At 46.2% G+C, this 22,273-nt stretch overlaps 1 protein-coding gene across 1 annotated transcript; it reads right to left on the bottom strand.

Moving 5' to 3' along the window:
- Positions 1-7,266: 7,266 nt before the first annotated feature.
- Positions 7,267-22,049, bottom strand: CHCT1 (CHD1 helical C-terminal domain containing 1). The gene is made up of 8 exons (XM_055395237.2): positions 21,937-22,049; positions 19,710-19,811; positions 19,287-19,462; positions 17,745-17,844; positions 14,274-14,469; positions 11,162-11,237; positions 9,129-9,331; positions 7,267-7,436 (listed from the first exon to the last, which is right to left on the bottom strand). Exons 1-8 carry the CDS (start codon positions 21,985-21,987, stop codon positions 7,267-7,269), a joined length of 1,074 nt encoding a protein of 357 aa, XP_055251212.2. The 5' UTR covers positions 21,988-22,049.
- Between the last annotated feature and the right edge of the window lie 224 nt (positions 22,050-22,273).

Here is a 22,273-nt window from a genome sequence, read left to right on the forward strand (position 1 = left end):
TATCTGTTTCCAGTTTAGTTGTGCTTACTTTTGGTTGGGACTGGGGACTATTTAAACATCACAGACTTTTTTATTAGCGAACAACACGAGAGAAACTGTCAGAACTAGAACAGCTGTGTGCTTCTAGTGAGACGTGTGGAGACGCTTGGTAATGGCACCTGAAGACGGTGCTTATGAAGGTACTTTGGAAACACAAGCCCTGTGTGAATGCAGAGGGCTTTGGGGACTTTACAAAAGTAATCACACCCTTCTTTTCCCAAGGCTCACGCAAAGGCTGAGAATGGGTGATGAGTCAGGTAAAAGTTCTGCTGGGTGTCTGTCAGTGGCGAAAACCCTGGGTGTGGGTTATGGTTCTACCCCTGCCTCTTAGCAGTAGGAATTTGAGATGTGTCATTATAAGCCTCTTTGTGTTTCATTTCCTCGTATGTACGGTGGGGTCAGGTTAGGTCTTTAAAAATCCACCATGAAACAGCATGAATCTAAAGCACTGAAAACAATTACAGGAAATGAAACCAGATTATGAAGAAAACTGATGAATGTTAGGCAAAGTCCCACCTTCATTTGGAATAGTCAGCAATTGACTTCATCACCTGTCACCTTTGGTCACCAATTTTTTTTTTTTTTGGCCAAGCCATGTAGCTTGCGAGATCTTAGTTCCCCGACCTGGGATTGAACCTGCATCTTCAGCAGTGAAAGCACAGAGTCCTAACAACTGGACCACCAGGGAATTCCCTGGTGTTACTGAATTTAAATTTATTTCCTTTTCCATCTCCATGACTCTGAACATACTCTTCTCTCTGTTGTTTGAAATGCCATTTCTTGCGTAAAATCTCCCATCAGACTGAAAGGACAAGGGAAGCTTGAGTTGCCCCTTGGTACTTAGTTATGCAGCATTTTATTTGAAGTTTTGTTAAAGCCATTGTCATATGATCGTTTGTACACCCATGTTCCCAGCAGCAGCATTCACCATAACCAAAAGGTTAAGGCAACAAAAGGTAGCACATACACACAGCATAGTGTTATTCAGCCTCAAACAGGGTGGACATGCTGACCCGTGCTACAATTTGGATGAACTTTGAGGGCAAAAGGGGTAAGCAAGTAAACGGTGTATGATTCCATTCACATGAGGTATCTAGGCTAGTCACACTCACAAAGTGGCATGATGGTTGTCAGGCTGGGGAGGAGGAAAATGGGGAGTGGCTGCTTCATGGGGGTAGAGTTTCAGGTTTGCAAGATGAGAGTGTTCTGGAGATCAGTTGCATAATTAACACCACACTGAGAAATAGTTAAAGTGGTTTTATGAAGTTTCTGGATAACTGCATAAAGCAGTTAAGTCAGGCATGATATATGAAGTTTGAGAAGAGTGTGAGTGAGCATTTCCAGGCAGTATATTGATAAGCCTTGTGAGATACACTTGTGAATTAGAACACTGATGTAACAAGTCAAAATTGGTATTCAACTTCCTGCTCAGCGCAGAATCAGGTGGTTTTTCACTCTTGCTGCTACTTAAATAGTTTTGAGTATTTTTCTGTTCTGCTAATGGCTGTGACCCATTGCCAGTCTACATTCTACAACTGTGGTGTTGGTATTGGAGTCATCACATTTCTCTATACAAGATGAAAAAGGAAAAAAAAAAAAAAGACTATTTAAAAAACCACCCTTGGCACTTTTTGATCATGAGGTAGTTTAACTAGTATGTGTTTGATCAGACAAATCAAAACTTTATAGAAATAAAAGCTGCTTTAGATAAATCTTATCAGAAGGTGAGAGTTCCAGGGAGCCAAGTTGCTTATGATAAAAATGAAGAATTATAAATGGAGCTGGACAGAAGAGTGCTTGTTTAGAACTGGCTGGGATCCAAATGGCTGCATATTTACCAGGAGAGACCTTGAGATTATAAGGTTATAGCAGCAGTTGCTGACAATGTCCTTGGGTCTGGTACAGTTCAAAGAAAGTTCAAGTTTTTCAGTGCTGCAGGGATGTGTCTGAGACCAGTTCCTCAGTGGTCACCAACTCCATTTCTGTGTGCCTGAACTGTGAGTACGTACCCACTCCAGTTATTCTTGGGCTTCCCTTGTGGCTCAGCTGGTAAAGGATCCGCCTGCAATGTGGGAGGCCTGGGTTCGATCCCTGAGTTTGGAAGATTTCCTGGAGAAGGGAAAGGCTACCCACTTTAGTATTCTGGCCTGGAAAATTCCATGGACTGTATAGTCCATGGGGTCACCAAGAGTCGGACACAACTGAGCAACTTTCACACATGAACTGTGAGTGGGGCTTCCCAGGTGGCGCTAGTGATAACCTGCCTACCAATGCAGGAGATGTAACAGACAGGTTCGATCCCTGAGTCAGGAAGATCCCCTGGAATAAGGCATGGCAACCCGCGCCGGTATTCTTGCTTGGAGAATCCCATGGACAGAAAAGCCTGGTAGACTACAGTCCATAGGGTCGCAAAGAGTCAGACACGACTGAGTGACAGTACACACACATGAACTGTGATTGCTCCATTATAATTTCAGTTTGTCATCATTATACAGCAATAGATAATAATTCCAGCAATAGAGGATGCATTGAATTATGGCCAATCAACCCAGTGGCGTACATGGTCATTAAAAATTACACTTAACCATATATAATAGTATGGGGAAATGGTCATGATAGAAATAAAGCTGGAGGTCAAAATATAAATACAAAGCATGAGTGAAACAGAAAAAAGAGACAGTAAACATGCCAATATGTTAAATGTGGTTACCTCTTTATTAGTAGAGTTGCACATATTAAAAAAGTACTTTATAGTATTTTCCAATATAATACATATAATCAAAAATTCGTGATAAACAATCTGTGTAACTAACCTTGCAGTTTTTGCCTTTATAAGCCTCCTGCGTTTTGTAGGCCAATGGAAGGCAATTCAAGTGCTTCTTGAATCTGCGTCTCCCAGGCTGCAGTCCTAACAAATCCCAAATACACACCTTTTTATTTCAGTCCGGTCTCTTGTTTCTAAAAGTTTGGTTAACAGTACCATGTTATACCAAAACATAATTGGCTTAAACCAAAAGTATTAACAGCTCCTGTTGAAATAGAGTTCAAGAGTGGCTTCACCGAGTTGTTCTAGCTCAGCGGATCTCATGAGACTATAATTATGGCAACCTTAGACTTGGCTGCTACAGGAGAATCTGCTTATAAGCTGGCTCACTTACATAGCTGGTGGCAAGAGGTCTCAGTTCCTCCTTGTGTGGGCCGCTTGGGTCTGTGAGTCTTTTTGACACGGCCACTGACTTCCCCCAGGACAAACCATTCCAACAGAAAGAGCCACAGTGTCTTTTATGATCTACCCCAGGAAGTCATAACTTATCATTTTCACCGTACTCTGTTCATTATAAGTTGGTCCTCCCCAAGAACAGCTCACAAGGGAAGGGGAATTAAAACCCTTGTCCTGAAAGAAGCAATGTCAGAATTTGTGAGTCTATGTATTTTTAATTTGTTTACTTATGGCTGCTTTGGTTCTTTGTTGCTGCGTGAGGGCTTTCTCTTTCTGTGGTGAGCGGGGGCTACTCACTGCAGTGACTTCCCTTGTTGCAGAGCACAGGCTCTCGAACTCAGTATCTGTGGCTCACTGAGACATGTGTGATCCTCCCAGACCAGGGATCAAACCCTGCATTACCAGGCAGATTCTTTACCACTGGACCACCGGGAAGTCCAAGTATTTGTGGATATATTTTCAAACCTTCACACTGGATATTTAAATTGCTTCCACTTTCTCCCCATTGTAAATTTCCTCTCTGATATTATCCTTGACAATGAAGCTTTGTGCACATCTTAGATTCTTCTCTTAGAAATAAATCCCTAGTAGTGGAGTTGCTGGGTCAGATTTTGACACATGCTGCTGGGTTGTATCAATTTCCATTCAGGTTGTAATGTATCAGAACTCTTCTTTTTCCACATTCATATCCACACTGGGGCTTTATGATTTTTTTTATTACTAATATGATACAAAGAATTATTCTTCTCATTTGCATTTCTTGGATTAGTAATAAGGCTATGCATTTGGGGCTCTGTGACTGGTTGGCTTTTAAGGGTCTTAACTGTAAGGATCTTCCTGCTGGTAAGGGGCATCCCTAACTCAGTTCTGTCTGCATGAAGAACGCTTCTTATTACAGACCATCTCCTAAGGCTCTGAGCCTCCTGTCCCTCCTCTGGAAACTTACCAGCTCTCAGAAGTCAAGACTTGATTTGGACTCCAGTCTGGACCTTCATCCCATCTCCTTGCAGAAAGTGAATCCTGGGGAAGAGGTCTGGGTAGAATAAGCCTCAAGACCAAATATCAAGGCTGAAGACAACCTTGCTTGTTTTAATTCTACATCTTTTAAAAAGTAAATCTTTTTGGCTGCATTGGGTCTTAGGTGCAGCATGCAGGATTTTAAAGTTATGGCATATAGGGTCTAATTCCCTGATCAGGGATCTAACCCACGCCTCCTACATTGAGAGCGTGGAGTCTTAGCCATGGGACCACCAGGGAAATCCCAAGACTATCCTGTTTTAAGCCAAAAGAATTATGGCTCTTTTAGAACTAGGAGAGAGGCAATGATTTGGCTAATCTTTTGAAACTTTCTGTTTTGGAAACTTGTAAGCATGCCAAAGTAGAGAGACTAGTATAAGGAACTCCCTTATAGCTTTCACCCAGCTTATAAATATGTGGCCCGTCTCATTATGACTATTCTCTCAGCCACCATGCACCCTGCCCTTGTGACCCAATTATTTTATTTCAGCTTTATTGAGATTAATTGAAAAACTAATACAGCACTGTGTAAGTTTAAGGTGAACAGCAATCACACTTGACCTACATACATCATGAAATGATTGCACGATGAGTAAACATCCATTATCTCATAGAAAAAGAAGAGAAATTTTCTTTACAATGAGAACACTTAGGATTTACTCTCTTCACTTTCATACAGAATATACAACAGTGTTAATTATACTGATTATGTTGAATGTTATATTCCAAATACTTGGTTTATCTGATAACTGGAAGTTTGTATCTTTTGACCACTTTTCTCTGGTTCCTCTTTCCTCCTACCTCTGCTTCTGAGAACCACAAGTCTGATCTCTTTTTCTACAAGTTTATTTGGGTTTTGAAGCATACTTGACCTACAACACTGTGTTAGTTCCTATTACACAACACAGTGATTTGATATTTCTATACATTACCAAATGATCACCACTTCACTAGATATTCACTAGATATTTTAAATCAAATCCCAGAATCATAGTTTTATCCACAAATATTTTACTGTTTAAAACATAAAGACTTAAATATATATACATATATATATATATAAATCCAAAATACTATTACTAAACTCAAGAAATACATTCCTTTACATCATCAAATCATCAGTCCATGTTCAGTTTCTCTAAATGTGTCGTAAACATTTTTGTAGAACTGGTTTGTTCTAATCGGGATGCAAACATAGTCCTCCTATGTCCTTTGGTCGTATCTCTTCAATCTCTTAATTTTTAGATTTCTTCTTCCTCTTCTTTTCTCCCTTTGAAGTTTATTTATTAAAGTAACTGGTCTATTTACTCTGTGGATCTTCACATAGTCAAGAGTTTGTTGAGGGCTTCCCTAGCCAATGCAGGGTACACAGGTTTGCTCCCTGGTCCGGGAAGATCCCACGTGTCGCAGGGCAGCTAAGCCCAGGGGCCACAACCACTGAGCCCAAGTGTCTAGAGCCTATACTCCGCAACAGGAGGAGCCACCACAGTGAGAAGCCCACAACCAGAGGAAACCTGAGCAAAGAATCAAAGACCCAGTGCAGTCAAAAATAAATAAATTAAAAAAAATTTTTTAAAGATTTTAAAAATCAGCAATTTTTAATTGCTGATTCTGTCCCCATGGTATCATTTAATACACTCCCCAGTCCCTTGTATTTCCTTTGAGCTGGTAATTAGATCTAGAAATTTGATCAGATTCAGGTTTGAATTTTTTGCAAACATACCGCTTAGGCTAGAGGCCCATAAATATCTGGTTATTTTGCTTTATGATATTAAGATTGATCTGTGATTCAGATGTTGTCTACTGTTTAACTTGACCATTAGGGTTTCGATATCAATGATTATTTTTTATTTTAGAAATTTCATTTGGTTCTTTTTAGAAACTGAATACTCTTTTTCCTATCATATCCTGTTTTGTTAGTCTAGTGTCCTTTTCTCCTTTTTCAGTAAAACCCAACTCTACATGAGCAGGCAGATCAATAGCCCAGAACAAAATGTTCAGAAATAGACCCAAGTAAATCAGGAACTTAATATATAATAAGGATGATATTTCAAAACTGTGTAGAAAATGGATTTTTCCCCCTATATGTTATATCCTATAAATACACTTCCACTTGTGCAAGGATAACCATTTAGCTACCTGAAAAAAACATATTGCTAAGTCGCTTCAGTCATGTCCGACTCTGTGTGACCCCATAGACAGCAGTCACCCAGGCTCCGCCGTCCCTGGGATTCTCCAGGCAAGAACAGTGGAGTGGGTTGCCATTTCCTTCTCCAATGCGTGAAAGTGAAAAGTGAAAGTGAAGTCGCTCAGTTGTGTCCAAACTTCGCGACCCCATGGACTGCAGCCTACCAGGCTCCTCCATCCATGGGATCTTCCAGGCAAGAGTACTGGAGTGGGATGCCATTGCCTTCTCCAGAAAAAAACGTATATGGGAATCTAATTACACAACTTTAAATTCCAGGTAGATCAAAGATTTAAATGTAAAAACTGAAATCTTTGTGCTAGAAGAAGGAAAGAATTTTTAAAATTTATATTTGGTTGCATTAGATCTTCGTTGCTACCTCCAGGCTATTCTCTAGATGTGGCAAATGGGGGCTACTCTCTAGCTGTGGTGTGCAGGCTTCTCATTGCAGTGGCTTCTCTTGTTGTGGAGAGCGGGCTCTGGGGTGTTCGGGCTTCAATAGTTGCAGCTCATAGGTTCTAGAGCACAGGCTCAGTAATTGTGGTGCATGGCCTTAGTTGCTCTGGGGCATGGGGTACCTTCCCGGACCAGGGGTAGAACCGGTGACTCCTGCATTGCAAGGTGAATTCTTAACATTGGTTGAGAACATTGGACCACCAGGGAAACCCGAAAGATAGAATTTTAAATATTCTCTGAGTGAGGAAGATCTTTCAAAGTCACAAACCATTTAAGAAAACATTGATAATTTTACTTTATAAAAACAGAAAATGTCTACATGCACGAAGGAAAAATCATAAAGTCAAAACTAAGGCTCATTGGATGTGGAGTCAGGAGACCTGGAAAGTCCCTCTCTCAGCTCAGCTGTGGCAGCCCCTAAGCCTCCATTTTCTTCTCCGTAATGCGGCAGAATCTCTCTGACGAGTTTGACATGAAGATCCAAGGAGGATGGATACAAAGAAAGCACTTCACCATCTCCTGAGTCATGGAATCCAATCATTCATTCTACAGATATCTGATAAGGGAGTTGCCCAGCAGTCCAATAGTTAAGACTCTGCCTTCCAATGCAGGGGAAGTGGGTTTGATCCCTGGTTGAGGAACGAAGGTCCCGCATGCCACTGGGTGCAGCCAAAAGTTATAAACAAAAGCCCCAAATGTATGTTAAGTGCCTCCTGCGTGCTGGGCCTGTTGTTACTGGGATACAGCAATGAGCAAAACAGACAAAACTCTGTCTTTGTGGAACTTCTGTTTTAACGGGAGGAAAACATCAATAAAAAGAAATATAATCATTAACCAAATTACATAATATCTGAAAGGCATTAGTACTTTAGGAAAATAAAAACAGTAAAGGATATTCGGGGTGCAGAAGTTGTTGGACTTTAAAATAGGGGATTATGGTAGGCTATCCTCAGGAGGTGATACTTGAACAAAGATTTCAAGGGAAAGAAGAAATGATTCAAGTGGATATTTTGGTAAAGAACATTCCAGACAGGGGCCTTCCCTGGGGGTCCAGTTGTTGAGACTTTACACTCCCACTCAGGGGGCATGGGTTCTATCCCCTGTCTGATCCGGGAGCCAAGATATCCACATGCCTGAAGGTGTGGCCAACGAATAAATAAATGGCTATTTTTTAATAAAGGAATGTTCCAGACAGAGGAAATAGCCAGTGAAAAGGACCTGAGGCAGGAGTATACTTTAAAATTTTTTTATTTATTTGGCTGAGGCAGGAGTATACTTTAAATTATTTTATTTTTTTTTATTTGGCTAAGCCGGGCCTTAGTTGGAGCATAGGAGATTTTTGGTTGCGGCATGTGGGATCTAGTTCCCTGACCAGAAATCAAACCAGAGATGGGCCCCCTGTGTTGGGATCATGAAGTTTTAGCCACTGGACCACCAGAGAATTCCCCAGCATTATGCTTGACTGGTATGAGAAAAGCAAGGATGGGGACAAAGAGGTCCCAGAATGGACAGAGATAGATCATATAGGGCTCTGTAGGCTCTTGCAGAAACTTCGGCTTTTAATCTGCTGGAGATAAAGAGCTGTTGGAGCGTTTTGCTTGTGTGTATGTTTGTTTGTTATTTTTAGAGCAGTTTTAGGTTCACAGAAAAACTGAGCAGCCGGTGCAGAGATTTCCTGTACACTGCTCTCCTCCACATGCTCAGCCTCCCCATCACCCACACCCTCCACCAGAGGGGTTATTGATTACAACTGATGGACCTACATTGATACAGAATTATCACCCACAGTTCACCGTTTACATTAGGGTTGCTATTGGTGTCACGCATCCTATGGGTCTGGGCCAGGTATGATGGCGTGTATCCACCACTCTGGTAACATACAGGGCATTTTCACTGCTCGAAAAATCCTCTGTGTTATTGGAGTATTTTGAGCAATGTCATGTGATCTGTCATTTTAGAATTCTGAGACCTACTGAATTTAAGGAAAGAGTTAAGAGGCCTCCCCCAGCTATCCAAAGAGGGACTTCCCTGGTGGTCCAGTGGTTAAAAATCCACCTTCCAATGCAGTGGATATAGGTTCAATCCCTGGTCAGGAAACTAAGATCCCATATGCCTCAAGGCAATTAAGCCCACCTGCCACAACTAAGACCTGATGCAGCAAAAAAAAAAAGAAAGCCTCCAAATCCAAGCCTCACCTCTTGTACATTTTACCTGCTGGCCTCCTCATTGTCCTCGAGGCTGGTAGGAATCTCCCACACTGGCTCCTGGTCTCCGGCTCTTTGCACAGGAAGAAGGCGGTAGAGTTCCAGAATTCCTGTAGGGGGCAGTGTTGCCTCACACACAGAGGTCCCTTCCTTATTTTGGTCTGTTTTGGAACAGCCAGCTTTTCCCCTGGGACCTTGTCAGTGACATCGCTTGGGAGAAAAGTGGAGAGCCCCCAGTTGTCAGAGACAACCTCCGACCGGCTGCTCTTCTCTCACAGACCCTCCCTGCTTTGTCAGGACTGGCAGGGACCACCCAATGAAGCTGACCCCAAGCCCCTGCCTTAGCCTCTCTCATCTCGCCTCTGGGAGGCAATGGGTGGGAGGACCAAACAGATGGGGTGGCCACCTCCCTCCCCACTGGTACATTCCTGTCCTTGGCCTTCAGGTCTAGACTGATGTTCATTTTACCATTTAAAACTTTTGATAATATTTACTCCTGAATACAAATTGAAGGAGGAGAGGAAAAAGGGTCATACACATTTATTCTGTTCCCCCCTGACCCCGCCCTCCACCCTTCATGGGCGCCAGATGCTCTGCCTGGAACAGAGCCGTGATTCTCCTGTGTTCTTGGAACATAACTGGACCTGCTTCTCCTCCTGGAGTTGACCACTGTCTCCCTGGCCTTTCTAGCTAGAGACAATGTGCTGTCTTCACTTCGTCTTCTTCCCCTCCTTTTTCATCTCCCTCTTCTGTCACCAAGAGCTGTCCGTTTAGCCTTAGTCCCACAAATCCACCCTGCCCCCATCCATGTTTGTGTATATACCCTAAGAATGGCGAATACTAAAGGCAAAAAGGGTCAAACATATTAATAGGAAAGAGTGAAGAAGGCCGGTGTATAAGGCAACAGGGAGGGGTGGAGATTGTGGTGAACTGGAAAGAATATCAGTGAACCCTGAGCCCCAGCCAGGGGTTGTCTGTGAGAAGGCACCTCCAAGCGTGGCCAGTTTTTTCAAACTGTTGTTGTTTCTAATGTGAAATGTACTGAGTTCATATTGGCAACTGACTTTTTAAAAGAAGTTCTACTTTAGTCATTCAAAATGCCCTAGAGAAGTGCAGCTGCCTTTAAAAAAAAAAATTCTTTGTGGCGGAGCCAGGTCTTGGTTGTGGCATGCAGAATCTTTAGCTGCAGCATGTGAGCTCTTAGTTATGGCATGTGGGATCTAGCTCCCCAACCAGGGGTCCAACCTGGGCCCCCTGCATTGGGAGCACGCAATCCTAGCCACTGGACAGCCAGGTAAGTCCCTTGGGACGATTAATACATCTCCTTCTTTGGTCTCCTGACTCTACGCTCTCTCACTTCCACGTACTTTGCTGATACCCACGTCATGTCAACTCCTACCCCTGCCTGGCATCTCCCTTGTCACTGTCCCCTCTAAGTTTCCCACAGGATCAAGGGCGGACGACTTAGGAAGGCACCAGACTCATCACCCTCCGACTGACTCCTGGCCCACTCTGTCCCACCTGTACTCTCTCCTGGCAGACACATGTCAGCGCCTGTGTCACTCCCTTAAGGCCTTCCCCAGACACCGGCATGACCCTGCTATAACGCCTATTTGTGTGTGTGTTTCCCCCAGACTGTGACGGTCCTTGACACAGCAACTGCCTCTTACTCACCTGTGTATATGGGGGCCACTTACTATTCAGAAGGTGGCTGGCAAATATTTATTTTTAATTAAAAAAAAAAAAAAAAGAATGAGACCTCCCTTGCTCTCTGCAACTAGGGAAAGCCTGCACAGAGCAGTGATGACCCAGTGCAACCAAATAAATAACTTAAAAAAAAATGAATGACGATTAGCCGAGCTGAACTGTCTAAAGGATGTTTATTTCCTTGTTCCATTTATACACAGTTAAAACAGCATCCTTTTGATAAAGACAGCTTCTTCTTTCCCCTCTCTGGTCCCTCATCTCCCCCTCCCCCCAAGTGCAAGTGCTCTGGGATCCAGGGCAAGCTGGCCCTCAGTCCCAGCTGGGTCTTCCCACGGAGCGGTCTCTGGAGTGTCTGGAGCTTCCTTAATCCTCTTTCTGTTGAGTTTCGGCTTTTGAGGAAGCTTAGAACCTGAAAAAGGGAAGGTCAGAGACAGCGCTGACATCACCAACAGTAAGAAATCTCAGCCTGGAACACTTGCCAGCTGTGGCAGGAAGAGCAACAGAAGCTTAACCTGCTTTCAACCTGAGTCCCTCACCCTTTTCTCACAGAAACCCTGTGGGGTAGGGAGGCGGAATCACCCCAGTTTCCAGCCGAGGGATCGCACGCAGGCACAGAGTAAGGAAATGGGTTGTTCGATGTTTAAGCCAGGGCTGCCGCCAGGCCAGACCTCCAGCTTCTGACTGTGAGTCCTCTCCCTCCTGTCTCCATTCACTCCCCGGTTTCCAGTACTTTGCTGCTGGGTTGTTTGCAAACACTGTTGCCATCTTTTCACTTAAGAACTGACTCATGAAAAAAATAAAGAACTGATTCATGAACGCAGTGCCCAAGGTACACCATGAAGGTCACATTTGGAGGGATGGTGTCAATTTCACTGATCGTTTCTTTCTTAAAAAAGAAATATTTATTTAGTTTTGGCTGTGTCGCTTTGCTGCAGCATGTGGGATCTTGGTTGCCCCATGTGAGAGTTTAGCTGCCCTGAGGCATGTGAAATCTTAGTTCCCCAACCAGGGGTCGAACCTGCACTCCCTGCGTTGGAAGGCGGATTCTGAGCCACTGGACCGGGAGGGAGGCCCCCACGCAGGTCTCCGTTGCTTTCATGATAGACCCAGTGATTCACCCTCACCCAATCACGGTGGCTCCACCCGGCAGCATGTGCCATCTCATGGAACACAGGATGAAGAGTACCACCTTGTCTGAAACATGTGCCAGTCAAAAACATGTTTAACACGAATCCAGGGGGACCCTTGGCATACAATCCTGCTCCGAGAGAAAAAAGCTTCAAAGAGGCCAGATGGAAGCAACGAGAAAAAAGCAGGAGGGGGGAACAGTCTGCAGAACAGTAGCCTGAGCCCTTCAACACGTTGGGGTGGAAGAAAGAGGAGACTCAGGTCAAAAGGGACTTAAGAGACATAAGCAGGTGAAATGCATGGTTTGGGAAATTACGTGCAAAAGGCATCTTTGACTACTGGGAAAATTTGAAAATGGAGTATTTAATTCAATGAAGATGTTGACATGGAAGGTTTCTATAATTATCTGAGAAAAGCAAATTCAAGTCAAAACCACGCATACAGCATGGTCTCATTTTGGTTTCATACAGGTGTTTATACACATGAAAAGCATGTGGAAAGTGGTAACTGTGGATGACAATGTGATTGTTTATATTTTCTTATTTTTCGTTAATCTGTATTATCTAATTTTCTAGGATACGCCTGTGTTTGTAATCAAATGCGATTTTAAGAATTACAATTTCAGGGGCATCCCTGGTGGCCCAGTGGCTAGGACTGTGCACTCCCAATGGCGGAGGCCAGGGTTCCATCCCCAGTCAGGGAACTAGATTCCACTTGCAGCCCAGATGCCTCTACAGAGTTCGCATGCTGTAACTAAAGGTCCCACATGCTGCAACAAAGACTGAGGGTCCCGAGTGCCGAAACGAAGACCCAAATAAAGAAGCAGTTTTTTAAAAAGAACACTTAAAGAATGACAGTTTCAAGCCCAACTTAACACCCCATCTGCAACTCTCCCCTGTCACCTGCCGCCCTACCGCTCTCTCTCCACCCCTCGCCTCCGAGCCCAGCCCGAGTGCCCACTGCCTCCCCTCCACACAGACCTCCCTTCCACCTCTTCGTCTCCCCCATCTCTCTCCTTTTTCCTTTCTCTAAAGCCCGTCCCAAACCTACCTCCTTCCAAACCTCCGGACCTACCCTTTGCCCTATGACCTGAGATTGATCATCAGCGAAAGGGGGCTGGTCATGCCCAGCCCTTCGGGGTGCTGCAGGGGTGGGTGAAATAAACAGACACGATGCGCCTGGTACAGGGAGAGGCTGGCTCCGAAACCTGAACCACACTTTCCTCATCTGATCCACGGACTGCCTGATCCAAATCTTCTTAATGATACCGACTGCCCTTCATTCCACTGTATGTTTCCCTTCCTCAATCTAAGCAGTAGGCACCGGAGCCCCGGGTCCCCACAGAGCCCAGGCACGGGTCTGGGTTCGGGGCCCTGGGCCCTCTTCACTGATCTGTCCTCACTTCCCTGCTCCCTCTGGTCCAGCTGTGGCCGCTGAAAAGGCCCTGAGCGCAGCCCCGGCTGGCCCGGCCTTCGGAGAACACTTGGGTCTGGTTTAGGACCATGCTCTGGGGTCCTAGGTTTCCCTGTGTGCCTTCATTTTCTCCCACAGGACCTAAGCAAGCACCTACACGTGGCCCCAGAAGCCAGTTCTAGAAGGGTGAGAGGTAGGAGGTCTAACATCTCTCTGATGCTTAGTGCCTGGAACGGGCCTTCACAGACTCCAGCCTTGCTGGGCCCGCCTCACTGAAGAGTCTGTCCTTTAAGCCCACAGCCTCCGTCCAGGGGCCACAGTCAATGGGAAGGCCGTTCCCAGGCCATCTTGCTGGCTGGCCGCCTTTCTGGGGGAGTGACCCCTTCCCTCCACCCACAGCCCACCCAACACCAAGAGGGTGCAGCCTGCAGCTCGGCCACTTCCCGGGAGTCCCTGCTCTTGGCCGCTAGAAATGGCTCTGCTTCTGATCGTTCAGGAGCGTGCATTTGTTTACCTGTTAGCTGGAAAAGGCACATTTCCCGAGACCTCCAGGGGGAAACTGAGACGAAACAGGAAGGAAACACACCTAAATATGTTATTAGTCCTGCCTGTGGGTGATGGGTGACTTTTCTGTTTTATCCTATCTGGCAAATCCCAGGGAGAGAGGCGTCTGGCGAGCGACAGTCTATGGGGTTGGACACGACTGAGCGTGCACGCACATACATTTCAAATTTCCTACAGTGAGCTGACTTAAGAGAAGGAGGGAAAAAAGAGAAAAGAAAAAGTGGAGAAGGCGAAGGAAAATGGACAAAGAGAAATGCAGGGCAGAAGAGAAGATGGGGCAGCCGGAAGAGGACCAGGTCCGGCGCTCCTGGGGGCAGACGGGCCGCTCCTCCGGGCATACCTCTCCCGCAGGGGTCCCTGGCTCTCGGCTCCTCCAGCAGGCAGGCTGGGTGGCCCGGGGCCTGCAGCTTGGACAGCCTCTCCTTCATGCCACTGAGGTGGTGGTGGAGCCCCCAGGCAGTGCAGAGCTTGGGCAGACTGTCCTCCTGGTTGGCCAGCAAGGAGCTCTCCGGGGTTTCCAAGGAGCAGAAGGCCACCTGCAAGGGGACCAGAGTGTTGCTGAGGAGAGAGGGGCCCGCCTGCCAGAGCCTGAGCCCTGCCCGTGTCAGGAAGCTGCTGCGGGCGGACCACAGATGTTGGGGGGCGGGGGGGGGCATCGGGACCTTGAAGCCAGGCTGCCAACTCTGTCTTCTTGGATGGTTCTTTCCTTGGGCTATCTCCTCCATCTTGTTTCTGAGCATAGTGACTTATGTGTTTGTAATGAAACAATGGGACTTTTAAAAATATATTTATTTGGCTGTGCTAGGTCAGAAAGATCCCCTGGGGGAGGGCATGGCAACCCACTCCAGTATTCTTGCCTGGAGAACCCCATGGATGGAGGTGCCTGGAGGGCTGCAGTCCATGGGGTCGCAAAGAGGCAGACACGAATGACTGATGCGACTACGCATGCGCGGCTGTGCTGAGTTTTAGTTGTAGCGTGTGGGATCTTTGGTTGTGGCATGAGAACTCTCAATTAGTTGCTGCATGTGGGATCTAATTCCCTGAACAGGGATCGAACCCGGCTCCCCTGCATTGGGCAGAGTCTTAGCCACTGGACCCCCAGGGAAATCCTGGTGCTTATTTTCTAAAGTCCTTTGCAAAATCAAAATCGAGAGTCTGGAAACATCTTTTGAAAGTTCCTTGGCTGCTGAAATCCAGGAATGACTAAAATGGCAGCTCCTCATAGTCTAAAAAGGAATCACTGAATCTATGCCCACATTCATGTTCAGAGAATGAAATTAAGACCCACAGAGAAAGTGAAAGTCGCGTCCAACTCTTTGTGACCCCATAGACCATACAGTCCATGGAATTCTCCAGGCCAGAATACTGGTGTGGGTAGCCTTTCCCTTCTCCAGGGGATCTTCCCAACCCAGGGATTGAACATAGGTCTCCTGCATTGCAGACGGTTCTTTCCCAAATGAGCCACAAGGGAAGCCTAAGAATACTGGAGCGTGTAGACTATCCCTTCTCCAGGGGATCTTCCTGACCCAGGAATTGAACTGGGGTCTCCTCCATTGCAGGAGGATTCTTTACCAACTGAGCTATCAGAGGATGCCATTATAGCTGCCCAGCTGGAGCAATGGGCAGGATAAGGTCAGAGCAGGGCTCTCCTTTGAATGAGATTATGTTTGATCCCAGTTCTATCCTTCCCATTTGCTGCATGGTCTGGATCAAGTTCCTTCACCTCCCCAGATTTGACACCCTCATTTATACACTGTGGACAATAATTCTAATTACCATCTAGGGTTACTTTAGAAGAATGACATGAAGGAACATAAAGTTTCCTAGTACATAAAAACTGTTCCCTGTAATTATTCTTTTGGACAGTGGTTCTCAAAGGGTGATCTGTGAAATATTTTAACCTCACAGACCCCCTGAAAAGTGGGATCCACTCAGAGTGCAGGAGAGAAATCAATGGATTCTAATGTAACCTAGTGTGAAAAGTTCATTGATAACAAATCTGAAAAGGCTACATACTGTATGATTCCAACTATACCTTCCAATTATACAGTCCAGAAAAGGAAAAACTACGGAAACTGTAAAAAGATCAGTGGTTGCCAAGGGCCTTGAGGGGAGAAGGAGGGGATGAATAGGCACAGCACTGGGGATTTTTAGGGCAATGAAACTTTTCCTTTTTCCACTGTAATGGTGGATACATGTTACTGTATATTTGTCAAAATCTACAGAATGTACAAAACAAGGAATGCACCTTAATGTAAATCATCGACATTATTTAACAGTGTATCCATATTGACTCATCAAAGATACGAATGTACCTCTGTAATGCAAGGTGTTAATAATAAGGAAAACAGGAAAGGGTAAATATGAGAACTCTGTGCTTTACCCTCAATTATTCTATAAACCTAAAACTGCTTTTTGAAAAAAAGTCTATTTTAAAACACTCATTGAAGGAATTCCCTGATGGTCCAGTGGTTAGGACTCCACTTGCTCTGCAGGAAGCATGGGTTCAGTCCTGGTCAGGGAACTAAGATCTTGCTGTGTGATGTGGTAAAAAACAAAAACAAACAGCTTAATAGACAAACATTCATTGATATGGTTTCAGATTCAACACTGCAATTAAGTAAGTGCCACTTGCTGAGTTTTGGTGTCAAAAAATATTCACCTTTATCTGAAATGCTAATAAAATACTCCTCTCCTTTCCATTAATAATTATATATATATATATATAATTATATATATAATATTATATATATATATGTAGGAGGCTGGATATTCTTATGTACCAAATCATTATATCGTAAGAGACTGAGCAAAAGCATATATGAGAAGCCAAATGTCTTCTATTAAGACAGACACTAAAGAGATCTGCAAAAATAGAAAGCAATGTCACTAAATTTGTTTTGGAAAATAGAGTTATCTCTAAAAAATTATGTTAACATATAATGGGCTCCTTGATTTTAAACAATTAGTAGGTACATATTTTGAATTTTTTCTTTAGCTTTAATTTCTAGTAGGGCAAATATCAACAGATGTAACCTATATGAACACATTTTGGGGGGTTATGGGATTCCCTGGTGGCTCAGTGGTAAAGAACATGCATGGAAATGCAGGATACACAGGTTTGATTCCTGGGTCGGGAAGATCCCCTGGAGAAGGCAATGGCAATCCACTCCAGCATTCCTCCCTGGGAAATCCCATGGACCAAGGAGCCTGTCAGGCTACAGTCCATGGGGTTGCAAAGAGTCAGATGCACCTTAGCAACTAAGCACCATAAAAATTAAGAGGGGAGAAGTGATCTGAGACTAAAATGTTTGAGAATCACTGTTTTGGGACAAAGCCTGCCTGGGATATTTATCCTCTAGCCCTTGCAATGCTCTCCATAGCCTCCCCCAAGCTGGCTATGCCTTTCTGCCTGGCCTGGGTCGTCCCCACCCACGGGTCCTCAGGAACGTGCCTGCTCCTGCGCACTGCAGGGTGTGGCGGTGGAGGGTGAAGCTGAGTGTCTGGCCTCGTGAGTCCCACTCTGTGCCCACCCCGGTGGCAGTGGAGTCTTCCTCAGGCAATGAGCATAGGAAGGACTGAAAAGTACTTGTTCTATCAGAGGGCTCTTCAGGAAATTTCCTGCCAGTCCGGTGTTGAGGATTCCGCACTTTCACCCATGGGGGCCCAGATTCCAGCCCTGGTCAGGTAACTAAGATACCTCATGCCACATGCTGTGACCAAAAAAACACACTGCCCTTCAGGCTCAGACCTCCCCCTACAATTCAAGAACATGCCACCCAGCCCTCTGCCGGCCCGGGAGGAGCCTCACCAGGAACTTGGCTGTCTGGTTGTTCTTGGTATACTTATAGAGTTTGCGAAGCTGCTTCGCCTCCAGCTCTGAAAACAGGGCAACAAACCGCCAGAGCATCCTGCAAGGGAGGGGAACCGAGACTGAGGGGGCGGGGCCGCGGCTGAGGGGCGGGGCCGAGACCAAAGGAGGCGGGGCCGAGGCTGAGGTGGGAGGAGCTCAGCCCCTCTCCTTTCCGCACCTGCTTTATGGCCAGGACCACCCGGGGAGATATGGACCACTCCTGCCCCCTGAATTTTTGGTTGGGCGCATGGAGGGCAGGTTTCTCCAGGTCTTGAATCCCCTGTATTTGGTGATGAGCTCCCACAGCACACAGCAGTTATTCTATCAGAGTTCTTTCCCCCACTCCTCCCACCCCAGTTCCAAATAGGGAAAGGAGTACGTCAAGGCTGTATATTGTCACCCTGCTTATTTAACTTATATGCAGAGTACATCATGAGAAACGCTGGGCTGAATGAAGCACAAGCCGGAGTCAAGATTACCGGGAGAAATATCAATAACCTCAGATATGCAGATGACACCACCCTTATGGCAGGAAGCCAAGAAGAACTGAAGAGCCTCTTGATGAAAGTGAAAGAGGAGACTGAAAAAGTTGGCTTAGAACTCAACATTCAAAAAACTAAGATCTTGGCATCCGGTCCCATCACTTCATGGCAAATAGATGGGAAAACAGTGGAAACAGTGGCAGACTTTTTGGGGGGTCTCCAAAATCACTGCGGATGGTGACTGCAGCCAAGAAATTAAAAGATGCTTTCTCCTTGGAAGAAAAGTTATGACCAACCTAGACAACATATTAAAAAGCAGAGACATTACTTTGCCAACAAAGGTCCTATAGTCAAGGCTGTGATTTTTCCAGTGGTCATGTATAGATGTGACAGTTGGACCATAAAGAAAGCTGAGCGCTGAAGAATTGATGCTTTTGAACTGTGTGTTGGAGAGGATTCTTGAGAGTCCCTTGGACTGCAAGGAGATCCAACCAGTCCATCCTAAAGGAAATCAGTCCTGAATATTCATTGGAAGGACTGATGTTGAAGCTGAAACTCCAATACTTTGGCCATGTGATGCAAAGAGCTGACTCATTTGAAAAGACCCTAATGCTGGGAAAGATTGAAGGCGGGAGGAGGGGGCATGACAGAGGATGAGATGGCTGGATGGCATCGGCGACTCAATGTACATGAGTTTGAGTAAACTCCAGGAGTTGGTGATGGACAGGGAGGTCTGACGTGCTGCAGTCCATGGGGTCACAAAGAGTCAGACACCACTGAGCGACCGAACTGAACTGCTCTCATCCCCGGGTGAGGAGAGTCCTCTATCCATTCAGTGCTGCCCTGAGTCACTACAGGGTGCTGTTTTCTCCACCCCTCTTCATGACACTCACTCCAGGATCCTGACCCTTCCACACTAAGATGAAGGACTAGGAGATTTTCACTAAGGTGTGACCTCGACTCTGGAGGGAGTGGCCCAGGAGAGAGGGTCATGGTCAGGTTAGGGAGGCTGTCCTACTTCTTCCAGTGCTTGATTTCCCAGGTTCGGCAGTAGTGTTGCAGAAAGGTGTTGATGTGGTTCCCTAGGACCACCAGGCTCTGCTTCATGTGCTTCAGTTTTTTCTTCTGGGGAAGGTTCTTTGGCAGGTGCAGCTTTCGCAGGAACTTCTTCAGTGGCCTTAGATATTCTTTACACTGAGGAAGCAACAGGGGAAGTGAGGGGCCATAGGAGAAAGAAGAGAAAGTTGGACAGCCCCACATAGCCAGCAGGTTGGCCCAGCTGCAGCCCTTCCGCCCCAGTGTTATGTGAGAAGGCCACTTCCTTCCCAAGAGGGTGTCCAGTGGGGCCATGAACTATGGATCCAAGGCCTGCCAGCCTCTGACCCAGGTCTCCTGACCTGTGGGGAACAGGGTTCGGGTCCCAGGCTGGCCCCTTACTCACAATTTTGAAGGTGTCCTGGTCAAGGCCCTTGGCATGGCACACAAGGGAGCCTTTGGCTGGGATGGTACTGGAGCTCCTCTCTAAGCTGGGTGCATTCATCCCCTGGAGGAGGCAGGGGCAGCGGTCAGTTGAGGGCCCAGGGCTACTGCTCCTGAGAGGCAGTGCTGGGCAATCACTGATCCAGACACCGGCCAAAGCCCTTCTCCATTTTTCCAGTGACCTCCTCTGACCCAGCTCTCAGGTCAGTGAGCCCTGGGCAAAGGAAACCCATCTCTGAGAATCCCTGCTTAGAAAACCAAGAACACCTAATCTATTTCTTTTATAATATTATAGCTCTGTATACTAACTAACTTTGCAAAGTACTTGACAAACATTAACTCTTTTTGTTTTCAATCATAAAGAAAGCTGAGTGCTGAAGAATTGCTGCTTTTGAACTGTGGTGATAGAGAAGACTCTTAAGAGAGTCTCTTGGACTGCAAGGAGATCCAACCAGTCCATCCTAAAGGAGATCAGTCCTGAATATTCAATAGAAGGACTCATGCTGAAACTGAAGTTTCAATAACTTTGGCCACCTGGTGGGAAGAACTGACTCATTGGAAAAGACCCTGATGCTGGGAAAGACTGAGGGCAGGAGGAGAAGGGGATGACAGAGGCTGAGATGGTTGGATGGCATCACCGACTCAATAGACATGGGTTTGGGTAGACTCGGGCAGTTGGTGATGGACAGGGAGGCCTGGCGTGCTGCAGTGCACGGGGTTGCAAAGAGTTGGACACGACTGAGTGACTGAACTGAACTCCTTCTGTACGTGGTTAACTCCTTTTTTTGAGGGGAGGACTGCACTGGGTCTTCATTGTGGCTTGTGGGCTTTCTCTCCAGTTGCAGAGCTTGGGCTCTCTAGTTGCAGTGAGCATGCTTAGTTACTTCACAGCATATGCGATCTCAGTTCCCCAACCAGGGATGGAACCTGGGTCCCCTGCATTGGAAGGTGGATTCTTTTTTTAAAAAAATGTATTTAATATTTTGACCATAGTGGGTCTTCATTGCTGCATGTGGGCTTTGTTTCGTTGTGGCAAGCAGGAGGCACTCTTTGTTGTGGCTTCTCCTTGCAATGGCTTCCCTTGTGGAGCATAGCTGTAGGGGCTTGCAGACTTCACAGGCTCAGGGGTTTAGTTGCTCTGAGGCATGTGGGATATTCCTGAACCAAGGATGGAACCTGTGTCCCCTGATTTGCAAGGAGGATTCTTAACCACTGGATCATCAAGGAAGTACCAACAGTAACTCATTTTATTCTCCCACAAATTCTATAAGGATAGAACTCTATTTTTGGTTACAGGTGAGCAGAGGGTAACCGAGATGCTTAAGTAACTCCCTGGGGCAATGATTAGGGATTCATTTACTCAGTCATTCAGCAAACACTATTGAGTTCCTAAATCCCAGGCCCATTTCCTTGTATCCCTAATCTTTAGCATCTTGCCAGGCTAACGGGCACTCAGAAAAGTCGGTGACGGTAATGATGATGATAAGGAATTTTCTGACAGCAAGCTGGGGCAAAAGAAGCTGAAAATGAATCATGATGAGGTGACTTCAGAATAACACTCAAAGTCAGAACATAGGATTAGATTGACATGAGATTTACACCTGCCTTTTAAAAAGCCTCCCAGAAAAGGGAGCGTTGGGACTTTCCTGCGAGCGTAGTAGTTAAGACTCCAAGTTTCCACTGCAGGGGACACGAGTTCAATCCTTGGTCAAGGAACTAAGATCCTGCATGCCTCATGGGGCAGCCAAAACACAAGTGAGCATTAAGTCCTGCCTGTGTTCAGGGGGCACAGGGAAGTTCCAGGGAAAGGGAGGGAGAAAGATGCAGGGAGAATGGGACACAGGCTCCTCCAGACTCCAGAGAGAGGGAACCCTGGCTGGTCAGTTGGATAAACACTCCATACAAACCACACAGACCATGACAAATGTACACACACACGCACACACACACACACCTGCCTGTGAGTCTTCATAACTGACAATCATCTTGCCGGGTATCTATGTCCTGGATAAACATCTGTCTGAATGAGTTAACCTTCTCTTGTTCTTTCAGTCTCTTACCAACTGGTGAACCTCACCATTTTTTATTCCCCTCTCTTCTTCCTTGACACTCATCTTCTCTGCCTTCCCAAGCCAGCCCCTGCAGGGCCCACCTTTCCTTCCCCCCTCACACCCCCAGCCCCACTTCACCTGCTCTAGTGGCTCTTCCCTTTCGCCCGCCTGCCCATCGGAGGCTTCCATCTCAACAGGAGCGCTGATGGGCTCCAGAGCGGCACTCCCCGGGTCCCCTCAGGCTTCCCACCTCCTGCTTCTGAGCCCCCGGTGACTCAGGGAGTGGCACTCGGAACTCGGGGCAAAACCATGGCAACGGCCAACACAGAGCCCAGCGCCCCTCCCCCACGCGGCCCGGGTTCCTCCGGGTGCCCCGGAGCCCGCCCCGCAAGCCAGCACCTTGGGCCAGGCACACCCTGGACTTTGTCGGGGCTCACGGCTGCCCAGGAGGGGCGGACACCCCTTCTCCCAAGAG

This window comes from Moschus berezovskii, chromosome 20 (genome assembly GCF_049115385.1).
Source record: "Moschus berezovskii isolate FMDL1 chromosome 20, NW_MosBer_1.0, whole genome shotgun sequence".
Lineage (NCBI taxonomy): Eukaryota > Metazoa > Chordata > Mammalia > Artiodactyla > Moschidae > Moschus > Moschus berezovskii.